Source organism: Stegostoma tigrinum, chromosome 17 (genome assembly GCF_030684315.1).
Source record: "Stegostoma tigrinum isolate sSteTig4 chromosome 17, sSteTig4.hap1, whole genome shotgun sequence".
NCBI lineage: Eukaryota > Metazoa > Chordata > Chondrichthyes > Orectolobiformes > Stegostomatidae > Stegostoma > Stegostoma tigrinum.
Genome location: NC_081370.1, coordinates 15,087,119 through 15,103,126, shown reverse-complemented (window position 1 = coordinate 15,103,126; position 16,008 = coordinate 15,087,119). Strand labels below are relative to the sequence as shown.

Below are 16,008 nucleotides of genomic sequence, written 5' to 3'. Positions count from 1 at the left end.
CATTTTTTATCGCAAATATTTATCTTTATTGAATAGATTTTGTTTCATGATGAATCAGTAATTTGTGTTTATTAAAGAATTTGGTTCATGGATATTTTTATTTGAAGCCTAATATAAGATAAAGCATATGACTGGCGAAATTGGGAACTTTGTAAACAAATTAAATTTGTGCTGGGACCTGTACAGAATTGGAATTAGAGAAAGAAAGTACATTTCTCCCATCTTGATCATAACAATCCTGAGATGCTACTGACTGTCTCATTCTACACTGAGCATAAATAAGGGCCAAAACCCTTCATGATACATGTTAGATTTCTCACTTTTAGTTCAAACTTTGAGAGATTAGTAATGGATGCTGCTCATCATCCACTGTCTCATTGATGATGATGTTATGGACCTCAAATATTGTTTTGTCTATCTTATGCACTACTATGATTGGAGTTACCCAATCACTATAATCCATTCTCACCAGCATACCACTTCTCTGTTGCTTCTTTAATTCCTCTTCAATTTGGTTTTGAGAAGAATCACCTTGAAATAGCTTGGCCTTGCACAGGCCTGATTCATTTGTATATCTTCATCTGAATCAGGCCTGCTTTCAACTTTGCAGATAATACGAATTTGGGTGGGAGGATGAACTGTGACAAGGATGCAGAGATCCTTCAGCAAGGTCTTGGCAGGTTGGGTGAGTGGGAAAATCAGTGGCAAATGCAGTATAATTTGGAGACGGTAGGTTATTCACTTCGGAAGCAAAACAAGAAGGCAGATTACTATCTGACTGGCTGTAAATTGGGAGAGGGCAGTATGCAGTGGGACCTGGGCATCCTTGTGCACCAGTTGCTGAAGTTAAGCATGCAGGTACAGCAGGTGGTAAGGGTAGCAAATGGTATGTTGACCTTCATTTAGAGTTCAGACACATGAGGGTGGATCTCATAAAGATTTATAAAATTCTAACAGGACTGGACAGGGTAGATACAGGGAGGATGATCCCAATGGTGGGGGTGTCCAGAACCAGGGGTCACAGCATGAGGGTCTGGGGTAGATCACTTAGGACGGAGATGAGGAGGCATTTCTTCACCCAAAGAGTAGTGAGCCTGTGGAATTCATTACCACAGGAAGTAGTTGATGTCAAAACAATGAATATATTCAAAAGGCGACTGGATATAGTTCTTGGCATGAATGGAATCAAAGGGTATGGTGAGAGGAGGCAGAGCAGGCTGGAAGGGCTGAATGGGCTCCTCTTGCCCCTATCATCTACATTTCTATGTTCATGCCTTTATATCTGTCAGAAAATACTAATATTCATTAGCTGATTAAGCTGCTTAGTCATCTCAACTTGAAAAATATGCTCTATATCTTACTACAGCTTGTGAAGCAAGCTTTTGCCCATTAGTCTTGGTTTGTTGATATATCTTGCTACAATAAAGGAAAATTGAGAAACTTTCTCTTATGTTGACCTTGCAATCCACTTGTCCACGTTTTCCTAATACCACTTTAGTGTAGGTATTTATTGAATGGTGCTTTCAGTGAGAATTTCAGCACTAAATTCAGTCTTGTACATATCCCACCTTACATGTTCTGACCGAACAATTTGTTCTGGTTCCACATCCAAGATTCCAGGTGAGAAGGGATGAACTAGCTCCTTCTGATTATTCATCCATCTCTTTGGTTGGTCGCAACAAGGGCAATTTACATAGATCCCTTAAATTGTTGATGCCTTTCTCTCAGACTCAAATTAACTCTCAAGTTTTAATAAGAGCTAATTTAACCAGGCTTTCTTAAATTAGCAAAAAGAATGAATTTATTAATTACTAAACACAGAAAGAAATACTAACACAGATACAGATAGAGTAAAAATCAGAGGCAAGGCCAAAAAGATCAAAGTAAAAAATGGATCAGCGCTGAATTGCTCCTGAAGACCAGATAAGAAGAGCAGTTTTGTGACTGCTACTAGATGGAATTGATAGCACTGATGTAGGCATTCAGTAGTTGATTTTAAGATTTTTTAAATTTGCAGGTTGGCATAAATACCGTTGTTCTGATAACTGTGATGGTGACTGAATGCCTGTATTCATGGTGAGATAGAATCTTTTCCTCTATTTACCTGAAGTGCAGGGTATTTTAAATGACTGACCAAAGATGTGGCCTTCAAAGAACTCTCATCCATACATTAGGACATCAGGCAGTAACACCCATTGACAAGTGTTGCAGTCAGTTTTTAACCCCTTCTTTGTATATTGCTGAAGGGTAAAACACACATACTTTTAAAAGGTGGGTTTCTACTTCCTAGACCCACCTGCCCTCACAGGTGTCTTACCCTAGTCAGGCCCCTTGTTATCTCTTCTTGTTAAATCTCTCCCTGTTTGAAGTCTCACCCATTAAGTCTTGAGGGAAACATTCTGTGGGTCTCATTCACTGCCAGACAGACACTGTATTTAAATTCTTAGTTATTTCTTCTTTTTCAGCAGCAGTCTTTGTGTTTAAAAAAGGAGACACATATTGGAATGAAAAATAAAAACAATCTGCAAGTTCTTCAAAGTTCTCACCTATTGTTGTAGCATTCTCTCTGTAGTACAAATGAAATGATACTCGCTCTCATTTCATTACAAAGGAGGAAAAATATTTTTAAAAAGAATGAAACAGGAGGTACTCACACACACATTCATTCCTCTAGCCTTGGTCAATTAGCTTTTCAATTCTAACTGAGACAATTTAAGTACTGGATGAGACTAGGACCCAAGGGTACATCCTTACAGCAAAAGGAAAGCCTTTTAGAACAGAGATAAGGAGAAGCTTCTTCAGCCAAAGAATGGTGAATCTATGGAATTTACTGCCACAGAAGACAGTGGAGGCCAGGTCATTGAGTATATTTAAGATGGGAATCAATAGGTTCTTGATTGTCAAGGGGATCGAGGGTTACAGGGAGGAACTGGAAGAATGGGGTTGAGAAACTTATCAGCCATGATTGAATGGCAGAGCAGACTCGATGGGCTGACTGGCCTAATTTCTGCTTCCATGTCTTATGGTCTTATGGGTCTGCAATCATTTGATTTCCTCAGCACTATGAATGATTGTAAGTGTAATGGTTCAAGGAACATGCTCCAATGGAACACCTGGTATTTTTGGTCTTAAACCTTTTCACAAAAGGTAGTTGAAACGTGTCTACACAGGGAGGCGATAGCCTAGAGGTATTATCACTGGGCGGTTAATCTAGAGACCTAGGTAATGTTCTGGGGACTGGCATTTGCATTCTGTCATGGCAGATGGTCAAATGTGAATTCAATAAAATCTGGATTATAGTGCCTAATGATGGCCATGACTCCATTGTGGATTGTCAGGAAAAACCTGTCTGGTTCACTAAAGTCTTTTAGGGAAGGAAACTGCCAGCCTTACCTGGTCTGGCCTATATGTGACTCAAGACCCTTAGCAATGTGGTTGACTCTTAACTGTGCTCTAGGCAATAACAGATGGACAATAAATGCTGGTGTACCCCTGTGACACTCTCACCCTGTGAATGAATAAACTAAATACAATGGTATATCTGTACCCATTTCAGACTAACATGTCAAAATGTTTTAGAACCAGTGATTAACTGAGTTTCCTTCTCTACTGTGGGCCACTGATTCTAATGTTTGTTTACATTATTTGGACAAGTAGCTGATTGGTCTCTCTATTCCTGATGCATGTACCTGAAGGAGAACATTCCCTATCCTGATGTCTCTATTATCAAAAGCTATTTTAAATGCTTAGTTAAAGTTTGGATGTGAAAGCTTCTTTGTTAAAATGGCATTCAGCTTTTCAAAATTCTGAAATTCAAAGTCCATACTATCCTTGTTTCTTCAGTAGTATGCCTCGGAGTGGTATGGCCTCTTTTTTTCCATCTCCTTTCTATTATATTTCTTTCTTATGCCTTGTATTTCAACCATCTCCTTTTCGTTTGCTTAAAAGTTATTGCACCTCTAACTTTTCCCACTTCTGATGAAAGGTGAGCCACCTGAAGTGTTACCTTTGTTTCCCTTTCCTTGGATGCTGCTTGCTTCAAATTTCCAGAATTTTGTTTGCATTTTAAAATTCTAGCTTTGCAGTATTTTGTTTATAATGAAAAACTGTGCTTGGTTTTCTGTCCACCTTAGCTGCTCTTGCTGAAATCCAAGGGAAGCCAGAAATGACATCCTCACTCTGGCCACCAATTAATATTATTGCTGGGCCCAATGATCTCACTGCATCCTTATTTGGCCCGGTTTGAAAGAACAAATTAAAATCCTAGTCAAGAGCACTAGCTTGTCAGTTGATAAGCCCTCTTGACCAATTTTAATCACCGGCCAACATGGCTTTGGCTGGACAGACAGGGTTATAACTATACCTCAAATCAAATGGAAGTGAAAATTGGGTGAAGTATAATTGGCAGTCATACTAATAATGTCCATTTACTACTTCAGTACAACTTAAAATTACTCCTCACAGTGCTGTACTACAAGAAATTAACTACTGTTTCAAAATCCTCTATATAGCCTACCTTCATTGCTGCAGGTGCTCGAATCATCCACCTGCACTGAACATTATTTGGATACACAGCCGGAAAATTTGGAGAGGTGAAACTTCTATCATTCTGAGTTAAGAGGTTACCACATACTTCTTTAAAATAAAACAGATCAAAGCACAAGGGTATTAAATAAATTGGACAAAATGATGAATAACCACAAAATTAAAATTAAAAAAATCAAAATGATATTCTGCAATATGATAATTTCCTACTGTCATTTATTTCATCCTTTCTGACGAATGGCTATTCTTATAAGTAATTTATAAAAGGTGGCAGTTCTGAATCATTTATACTACTCTGGCCTCTGTGCCAGAAAGATATGGGCTCAAGCCTGACTCAAGACTCTGAATACATTTTTGACACATTGATGCACTGCTGAGGGAATAACGAGCTTTTGGAGGTGCTAATTTCTAGTCGAGATTGACCTGATGGTCTTCTCTAAAGATGACTGTACATTACCTAATGAAGAACAGGGTTTTGCCTCATGTCCTGAGCAACATTTATTCCTCACATAACTTGTACCATTTGTCATTCATTTCAGATTGTTGTTGAATTGAGCTATATGCAAATTTCCAAAACTTCTGTAATAAGTAATCTCTATTCAATGAAAACTTACGATGGAAAAGTAAATGATGTGATGGGAAGTGCAAGAGCAAGATTTGTTGAAATTATACAAGACGACTGGAGTGTCAAAGCAAAGAGAGACACATGGGCGTAGTTCTGTAGTTGTGAAGGTTGTCAACAAGAGAGAGGTCTTGTTTCCACTGAGATTCCCGAGTCAACCAAAGAATGTTAAAGAGGAAGGGAGCAGGTGAGGACACAGAATGAGCTTTGAATGGGGGATCTTCAGTGTCCATTACCAACAGCAGTAAGAAGCATCACTAATGACGAAATTGGCTCAATCTCGAATGATTCCTCCACAAATAATGGCTCTGCAGCAAATGATAAGAAACTCAACAAAAGGGAAACATCTGCCACATACTTATCAATATTCCTGTCGTAGATTCATCTGTCTACACTATCTCAGTCTATCCAGATCAGTGAGTACCATCTCAATGTACACAGACCACAGTGTAGTATCTCAATGTATTGTAACTAGAATGCATCATCATAGCCACATTCAGAATACATTCCCATGGTAACTACAGTAATAACCAGAATTTATATACTGCCCTTTATATAAGAAAATGCTCCTTTGCAAATCACAGGAGCATTATCAAAACAATTTACCAGTGAATCAAATACATTTACAATACTTGCATATATTAGCAATCAAATGCTTGAACCAAAAAGTGGAAAAGAGAAGGGAGGGAGATTTTTAAGGAAGGTTTTTTAGATCAAAGGCATTTTAAGCTGATGTGAATACCGCGTGGATGTCAGCATTCTCCATCTGTGTTTATACTCTTTCTACTTCTAGATAAAAGCAAGCAGGTGAGCAAGTCTGAAGTTATTATCTGCTCAGTTTTGAATCTGATTGAATCAAAATATCTTAAACCAGTGGTTGAGCAGCAATACATTGAGTTGCCTCAATTAGTATTTGAGTTTTGTTCTGTGCTCCAGCTTTTAAGAAAACTTTTGTCTAAACTATGAATGGCCGAGAAAATGAGATGCAAGGAAAAAGAGTGCCTCAATTGAAACCTACTGACTTTTTATGTTGTGGTATACTACTACAATAAAATGTTATGTTAATGCACCCATCAAGACCCATTATAATGAAAATCTTATATGACCATAATCCACCTCCAGCAAAATAAATAGATATATACTTACGGCACTGATACAATTTATTTATTTTCAAAACATCTATCTCACTGAGCCCAGGGGCAAATCCAATAGGTATGTTTGGATTTCGTTTGGGCACTATAGTAGGCTGCTGAGATTTGGCAAGATAGTATCTGCAATCAAAAATAAGTTGCAGTTTAAAACAAAATCAACATTCTCATCTGTATTCAATACTTAAAACCATTCTCCTATTAGCTCTGTTGCTGTCATTATTTCTGTATGGTTTGCATCATCTATTCATTGTAAAAAAAACTACGAGAGACATATTAAACTCAATCTCAAAAAGTGATGCCTGTTATCAATTTAAGATTAGTAAACTATTTTCAATGTAGTATGCGCTCTTAATTGGATTGTATTTTTATCTTGTCAAAGTCCTTTCGTGTATGCTTAAATGAAGTATATTTTCTTTCAATGTAACTTTTACTGTCAAGAGTGAATGTCAGTAGTAGGCAGCAGCAGCTCATGTCTTGGGAGAAACATTAAAACTGTAAAGATTGGAAACTGATGCATTTGTGAGGGGTGGAGAGTGTGGTTTCAGGCTTTGGGTGCAAATAGGACACAAAGGGAATCTGACTTAAATGGGAGAAATGGTTGGATTGCAGTAATGTTATTAGACCAGTTATCTAGTAGCCCAGGTTAATGTTCTGGAGACGTAAGTTCAAATTACATTATGCTATCTTATGGAATCTGGCAATGAAGATTTGTTGTAAAAACCTGTCTACCTTATTAATGCCGTTTGGAAAAAGAAATCTGCCATCCTTACCTGGTCTGGCCTGCATGTGACTCCAAACTGATAAAAATGTGACTATATATTAACTGCCCCCTGAAATGCTCTTAAAAATTTCTTGTACCAAACTGCTGGATACAGTTTATGAAGGTGGCTCACCACCACGTTCTCAAGAAAAATTTGGAATGGGTAATAAATGCTGGCACAGCCAGCAACAGGCACATCCAAGACTGAATAATCAGTAAATAAATCCACTAATTTCTGAGTTGAATGGAGATATATCTGGATGGCAGCAAGAAATATACATGTTAGCGTCATGGATTAATGATTTGTATTTGTGTATTTACTGTTGCAATGTAATGTTGTTTGGAAGCATTAATATGCATTTTGACAGTGTTTATTATTTGGTTTGAGCTTTACTTGAACAGCATGGGTTTCCCAGGGTTCGGAAAACAAATTAGAGAAATAGAGGTGATTTTAAGCAGCAGATCAAGTGGCTATTTAAACACATCTTCAATTGAGGATGACACAGAGGAGAAAGATCAAGAGGCTACAGTTGGGAGTACCTCACAGGACTAGCTGCTTAGAATGCTACTGGGATGGCAGGGCCACACAGATATCATAGAACTTACCTAGGAAGTAGGTCATAGGAAATAAAATTTCACAGTATTCTTCAACCACCAGCACCAACCCACATCCAACCCTGCACCACCAGCCTCTGCACCTCACCCTTTGCTCTAAACACCCATTACACATCCTGCCAATGGATCCTGGCACCGATGCACTATCTTTGTGTGATATGTAAGGAGGTGAGTTGGCTAGTGGAATGCACACATGGGATAGGTGTGAGAGTGGAAAAATGAATAAACATTTTGCACCAGTACCAACAGCACATTAGTCTGTTGAATACCCTTGAGCACACCTTGGGAGAATTTTCTTCACCTTATATATTGTACCACTTCAACATGATGGATCCTATGTGGTTTCAGCAGAGGTAGAGTCAGACTGCTCATTTCTCTGCTCTGACTGTGGAGACACTTTGCTAATGACCTCTTCATTTTGAAGCCTTCAAGAGCCCTGTCAAAGGCCACTCCACTTGTATTTGTCTGGGAGTTGACTGTGCAGTATACATTGTCATGAAAGAATGCTTCATTCCGAATCCAGGCTATTGTTCTTGACTTCTCTAAGGGCCATAAATCAAAGATTATACAGAAGCTGGCCTGAGATTTGTCTGAAGTGGGAGTGGTGGGTGAAGAGTGGCTACTACATGATAGACACCATTAAACATAGGTGCAGAGGGAGGCCATTCAGCCCTTTGAGTCCTTTTCTCCATTCGGTGCCAGACCTGATAATGCTCGACTCCACTTTCTTGTATTATCCCCATAAACTGATTGAAAATCTATTTATTTCAGCCTTGAAAACTTGTAATAATACAACCTCTACAACCCTTTGTCATAGAGAATTCCATGGTTTCGCTATCTTCTAAGGGAGAAATTCTTCCTCATCTTTGATCTGACTGGGCAATCCCTTAGGCTGAGATTATGCCCTCTGATCCTAGACTTTCCCACGAAGGGAAACACTCTCTCAGCATCTACCCTAAACAGGATACAAATATTTTGTACAAGGCCCCAGCAATTTCCTCACCTGCCTCCCTAAGCATTCTGGGATGGATCCCATCAGGTCTTGAGAATTTGTTTACCTTATGCTTTTTAAAACATCCAACACCTCCCCTGTTTTTACACTGATTTACCCTGGAACATTAACATATCCCCCTCTTAAGCATCTCATCCACCATGTCCTTTGCCTGTGTGAATATCAATGCAAAGAGTTCAATAACCACTTCTCCCACATCCTCTTGCTCCATTCATAAATTGCCTTCTTTGTCCTTGAATGGGCCTACCCTTTCCCTAGAAACTCTCTTGCTCGTTATATGTGTACAAAATGTTTTAGGATTTTCCTTAATCCTGTCTGCAAAAGACATTCCATGGCCCCTTTTAGCCTTCTACAGAATACTAGAGGACTGGGTACACTGGATGTGGAGAAGATGCTTCCACTAGTAGGGAAGACTAGGACCTGAGGGCGCAGCTTCCGAGTGAATGGATGATCATTCAGAACTGAGATGAGGAGGAATTTCTTCAGCTAGAGGGTGGTTAATTTGTGGAACTCATTGCCATAAAGGGCTGTGGAGGCCAAGTCATTCAGTGTATTTAAGACAGAGATAATAGTATCTTGACTGATAAAGGGGCCAAGGGTTATGGGTAGAAGGCAGGAGAATGAGGTTAATAAATATATCAGCCATGATCAAATAGTGGAGGAGACTTGATGAGCCAAATATCCTAATTCTGGTTTTATATCTTACAGAAATGGTCAGTATTTCTATCTGTCAGAAAAAAACAAAAGATGCAGGAACTCTAGAAGGTACTGGGTGACCTAGCTAAAAAAGTCTTAATACCTGGAAAGTAGCATGAATAGCTCAGAAATGTAAAGGAGCTGGGTGCTTCCCCAGAAGAGAACAAACATTTAATTGAACAGTTTATTTTTACTGATAGGTTGAAAAGTAACACTAGAAATCCAAATGATCAAGACTATGGGAAAGAGGCTTCTTGCAGATAATGACCTGTATGGTTGAAAGCAGTGGTCAGATAGGACTCCTGATCTAATCTGCATGAATAAAGAATGGTATGCTGTGGAAATGTATAGTTACATAATGCCATTCATGCTGAAGGGATTGCTTGTGGTTGTGCAAGATGCACCCTTTTTTGTCAACTAGTTAAAATGAAATTTACCTTTTTTTGATTTAAACTACTATTTGTTTAGTAATTCATGTTTGATTTTTGTTGATTCCATTCATTTAAAGATTTTCTTTAAAAAAATTCATTGGTAATTTATTTATTTGGAAGTCATTCAATAGATTTGGATATTTCAGTTTATGATCCCCCTCTGGGGATTGCAACATAAATTTCATAAAGAAGCTATTATAGTAATTTAAATAAGTATTGTTTATGACTACAATATAATCAGTTAATGTGCCACTTACTTTCCAAAATGCATAACAGAACCATAATCATATGATGTACCCAGATTATTTGAGTCCTTTTTCTCAAATTGTCCTGCCATACCTTTAAAAATAACAGATATTAAAATTAATTTGGATAAGCAACTTTTCACTTAGGCATTGCAACACTTCTGACACCTAATGAACACAATGGCTGTTTCCTGATTTGAGACTGCAGATGATGTCATCATCATCAAACACTTCATGAATCTTCAAGAGAACAGATGACGTGACGATATTGTGCCATTAAGAGATGTGCTCGCTCTTCTTATCTTGGAGATGGGTATTGTCACAATAGTGCAAAAATGTCTCCTGCAGACAGCTAGTTGATAACCAGTATTGAGTTCTCCCTGGATGTTGTTTTTTTAACAGTAAGACAAAAGAATCATAAATGCACACGATCAGGCTCAAACAGATCCAAAGAGGATTTCAGTTTTGCTTTCAGTTGGTTACTGGGTTTTGCTGGCTGTTGGAGCTGCAAACTTGAGTTCACTGCTCCTCCAGTGAAGTCTTAGACAGAGGGGCTTCCTCTTCAAAATCAAAAGGGGCAGATTGTTTCTTTTAGTTTTCTTCTGAAGAGTGACAGCACTTGAGACTAATAATTGTGTTGCTGAATTGTCCTTACCAAGGCTGTGTTCATGGGATGCTGTCTATATTGGAATAGATGATGATTAGTGATTAAATAATAGATCATCTTGTTAAATATTTCAATAGAGAAAAGTTATGCCAATTCTTCTTTTTGCTGTATATTAACTGTGTTGTAAGAATAAAATATGTTTTAATTGAAGACTAGTGGTGGACGAAGCAAGTCATATCTGGAAAACAGTACCTTACACTTGCCTTTTAAAACGAATATAATAGTTAGTGTCTAGGCTATCTCCATAATATACTTTGGGGAGTCTGGTCTGGTCCATAACAATGACAATATTGAGAGACAGGAAAAGCTCTTACATTTGTATCACTGGGATTTAAAATTTAAAGCTGCAAAAGATGAGACAATGAACCATCAGAAATACAAGGTCACAAATAATATGACATTTAAGTCTGTGAGGATGGACTTTTCCAAACAACTTTCATTAATAAAACACCAGTCAAGAGAACCAGTATCAAAAAAGACCAAGATACCAATGACATGTGTAAGGATCCTGCTCGATTCCAACTGAGGTAGGTTCAGTAGGTTTCTGGGAAGATTTCCAGTGAGTGTATAGAGCACTTCCACCAGCTCTGCAACGAGATTTTAAAATTCAAGGAAGGCGAATGCCAAGTATTTGTTGTATTTGTAAAATGAAATACCTTTGATTGGAATGTATAATTTAAAAGGTAGTCCCTCTTAATAATTGGATTATAGACTAGTAATGTGCTGAATCTGGAAAATTACAGTTAACAGTTGAGAATGCGTCTGTCATCTCAGGTTATCTTAAACACTATAATAACTAAGAAATGTTTCTTAACAAAATCATCATAATCTACAACACTTGAATAACTTGGAAAAGAGTATTAGGACATAAATTGTACACTACCATTAATTCCCAGGAGATGAAAGGCTCACTGTATTTCCTGTTTCCTTTCCTACAATCTTTGAGGAGAATTTGGGTATGTTGTTGTCATTGTAATTAGTCTCTCCGTGATTAAGGCACACTGTCACAAATACTCACAGCATTGGGATAAAGGGGTAGGTTTCTTAATTGAGGCCAGAGATGCTCCAAATGAATCTATGGATTTAGCTCATTCAAACTGTCTTATGGTCATGAGACAGAGGTTCATTAAAGTCGATTAGGGAGAAGTTCCTCAATGAGAAAGCTGAATTCTCAATGTTGGATGGAGATTATGTTTTCCGCCGCCTTCACCTCCATGCTTACTTCTTTAACCGGGAGCCTAACCCTCCCTCCACTGACCCCCTTCACCTGCCTGCAACACAAGTCCTCCTCCTGGACACCACCCCCAGGCCTCCTACCCTCGCTCGACCTCTTCATCTCAAACTGCCGTCGAGGCATCAACTGCCTCAACCTCTCCACCCCTCTCACCCACTCCAACCTCTCCCTCGCAGGACGGGCAGCCCGCTGTTCCAACCCAACCTCACCATCAAACCCGCAGACAAGGGAGGCACAGTGGTAGTATGGCGCACTGATCTCTACATCACTGAGGCCAAACGCCAACTCACCGACACCTCCTCCTACCGCCCCCTTGATCATGACCCCACTCCCGAGCACCAAATCATCTCCAATACCATCCATGACCTCATCATCTCAGGTGACCTCTCACCCACAGCCTCCAACCTCATTGTTCCCCAACTCCGCACCGCCCACTTCTATCTCCTTCCCAAAATCCACAAACCCGCCTGCCCTGGCCGACCTATTGTCTCTGCCTGCTCCTGCCCCGCCGAACTCATCTCCACCTATCTGGACTCCATTTTCTCCCCCTTGGTCCAGGAACTCCCCACGTACATCCGTGACACCACCCACGCCCTTCACCTTCTCCAGAACGTCCAATTCCCTGGCCCCCAACACCTCATTTTCATCATGGACGTCCACTCCCTATACACCTGCATTCCTCATGCAGATGGCCTTAAGTCTCTCCGCTTCTTCCTGTCTCGCAGGCCCGACCAGTCCCCCTCCACCGACACCCTCATCCGCCTAGCCGAACTCGTCCTCACCCTCAACAACTTCTCCTTCGATACTCCCACTTCCTACAGACAAAGGGGGAACAGTCCCTCTTCCGCACCTACACTAGCCCCAAACCCCACCTCTTCCTCCATTACATTGATGACTGTATCGGCGCTGCCTCTTGCTCCCAAGAGGAGCTCGAACAGTTCATCCACTTTACCAACATCTTCCAACCTAACCTCAAGTTCACCTGGGCCATCTCAACACATCCCTCACCTTCCTGGACCTCTTTGTCTCCATCTCAGGCAACCAGCTAGACACTGATGTCCACTTTAAGCCCACCAACTCCCACAGCTACCGAGAATACACCTCCTCCCACCCAACCTCCTGCAAAAATTCCATCCCCTATTCCCAATTCCTTCGCCTCCGCGACATCTGCTCCCAGGATGAGGCATTCCACACCTGCACATCCCAGATGTCCATATTCTTCAAGGAACGCAACGTCCCCCCCGCAGTGGTCAAGAACGCCCTCGACCGTGTCTCCCGCAACATATCCCTCACACCCCGCCCCCGCGATAGCCCCTAAGAGAATCCCCCTCGTCCTCACATACCACCCCGCCAACCTCCGGATACAACGCATCATCTTCCGACACTTCCGCCATCTACAATCCGACCCCACCACCCAAGACATTTTTCCATCCCCACCCTTGTCTGCCTTCCAGAGAGACCACTCCCTCCGTGACTCCCTTGTCCGCTCCACACTCCCCTCCAACCCCACCACACCCGGCACCTTCCCCTGAAACCGCAGGAAGTGCTACACTTGCCCCCACACCTCCTCCCTCACCCCCAAGATGACTGTCCATATTAAGCAGATGTTCACCTGCACATCTGTCAATGTAGTATACTGTATCCACTGTACCCAGTGTGGCTTCCTCTACATTGGGGGCACCAAGCGGAGGCTTGGGGACCACTTTGCGAACCGAGCAGAAGTGTTCTGCTATAAACATCTGCACCTCCCAGTCGCGAACCATTTTAACTCCTCCTCCCATTCCTCAGACGACATGTCCATCATGGGCCTCCTGCAGTGCCACAATGATGCTACCCGAAGGTTGCAGGAACAGCAACTCATATTCTGCTTGGGAACCCTGCAGCCCAATGTTATCAATGTGGACTTCACAAGCTTCAAAATCTCCCCCTCCCCCACTGCATCCCAAAACCAGCCCAGCTCATCCCCTCCCCCCACTGCATCAGAAAACCAGCCCAGTTCATCCCCGCCTCCCTAATCTGTTCTTCCTCTCACCTATCCCGTCCTCCCACCTCAAGGCGCACCTCCATTTCCCACCTACCAACCTTATCCCGCCTCCTTGACCTGTCTGTCCTCCTCGGACTGACCTATCCCTCCCTACCTCCCCACCTATACTCTCCTCTCCACCTACCTTCTCCTCTGTCCAGCTTCGGTCCACCACCCCCCTCTCCCTATTTATTTCAGAACCCTTTCCCCATCCCCCTCTCTGATGAAGGGTCCAGGCCTGAAACGTCAGCTTATGTGCACCTGAGATGGTGCTTGGCCTGCTGTATTCATCCAGCTTCACACTTTATTCTCAATGTTGGATATCTGAATCCATTTTTGGAGGACTGTGCTGAGCAATTACAAGCATTGTCTGTTACAAAAAATGTCTTGATAAAAAGGATATTGGCAAGCTCTCATGATTGATATAGTCAAAGAAATACCAGTTTTTGTAACTCTGAATGGACTTCTTCAATGCAAAGTCATGCTATTTGAAATGAAAAATGCACCAGCCACAATAAAAATCTTCTTTTAACTAGCAAGGTCATTGAAGGTCTGTGCAACTGTATCGTAGCTCTTGATGATAAGGGTAATTTGAAATTTTTTAAGACCTAAGACACTATGCAAAATATAGTGGCAAAATTATATGCAAAACATATGCAAACTATATTGGCACAGATGAATATTATTGGAGGTTAGTTCTGAAATTGAACACTATAGTGGCTTCTTTGACAAAGTTGATGTGGAAAGACAAGAAATTTGAAAAGTCAAAAGAATTTTCACATAAATGCACTGTATTTCAACAGAAATGTTCAACTCTGCAGAGAGAAATACTGAGATTTTAGTGACTACAACATTTTGAAGTCACAACATTTTTAAAGACCAGAAGTCACCTGAACAGTGAGTTCAAAACAGCATTTCCAAGAAATTAAATGACAAGTCAAGCTACCTGATGAGATAACTGCTTAAACTGTTTACTAACATAAACTTTTACTTGACACATAATTGGATAGGCCAGAGCAGACTATAATTTAGAAGATGATCTATATCATCAAAAGGGCAGAGTTTAGTTTTGGCAATCAGAGTTTAAATCATGAGATAGCAAGAACTGCAGATGCTGGAGTCAGAGGTAATGAAGTGTGGTGCTGAAGGAACACAGCAGGCCAGGCAGCATCAGAGGAACAGGAAAGCTGACATTTCAGGTCGGGACCCTTCTTCAGAAATAAATCTTTCTGTTTTATCAGCCTTTTGTTTTTATCTTAGAATTGAAATAACTCCACGGAGGCCGGGTATCCCATCACCCTTTATACATATAAGTGCACAGTACGTGCACTCTGACCAGCTAGCTGAGAGATATTCCCTGGAGTGAGTGGAATCCCTGAGACAGTGATAATGGGAACTGCAGATGCTGGAGAATCCAAGATAATGAAATGTGAGGCTGGATGAACACAGCAGGCCCAGCAGCATCTCAGGAGCACAAAAGCTGCCATTTCAGGCCTAGACCTCTCTGATGAAGGGTGTAGGCCCGAAACGTCAGCTTTTGTGCTCCTGAGCCTGCTGTGTTCATCCAGCCTCACATTTCATTATCTTGGAATCCCTGAGACCCCTGTTTGTGCCTGTCAGCATGTACTACCTGATTGGCCCAGGTTAATAGCCCCAATCACGGAACACATATCAATGAAATCTACCTGGCCAACCTCAGTCCAACCACTACATCCTTGACCCACTGAGTCTGGGGATGTAGGCCTGTTCATTTTCTGTAGCTTAACCTGGGGTGTTTACACCTGAGGTCCAGTTCCTCCAACTCTGATCCAGGCATGGGTGGCGTGTACTAGACCGTGCCCATCTCTTGTAGCTAGAGCATCTTGGAAGAAATCCCTCCTCTTCTTCAGGTGTTAATGGTATCAAGGGTGTGCCATTGGCTACATCCATCTCGGACTCCAAGGTTTCATCAACAGTAGATGGTGGGGGAGAACCCCATGGGTTCCTACATTGTTTCTGGCTGTAATG

The 16,008-nt window shown here is 41.1% G+C and overlaps 1 protein-coding gene across 1 annotated transcript in view; it reads right to left on the bottom strand.

Annotated features, from left to right (window-relative positions):
* Window positions 1–16,008, bottom strand: part of LOC125459228 (uncharacterized) — a 119,030-nt gene that overhangs the window by 35,511 nt on the left and 67,511 nt on the right. Inside the window, exons 4-5 of the mRNA XM_059651987.1 lie at window positions 10,090–10,171; window positions 6,314–6,438 (exon numbers count right to left, since the gene is read on the bottom strand). Of these exons, the coding sequence (XP_059507970.1) occupies window positions 6,314–6,438; window positions 10,090–10,171 (207 nt within the window). The remainder of the gene's footprint in view (window positions 1–6,313; window positions 6,439–10,089; window positions 10,172–16,008) is intronic.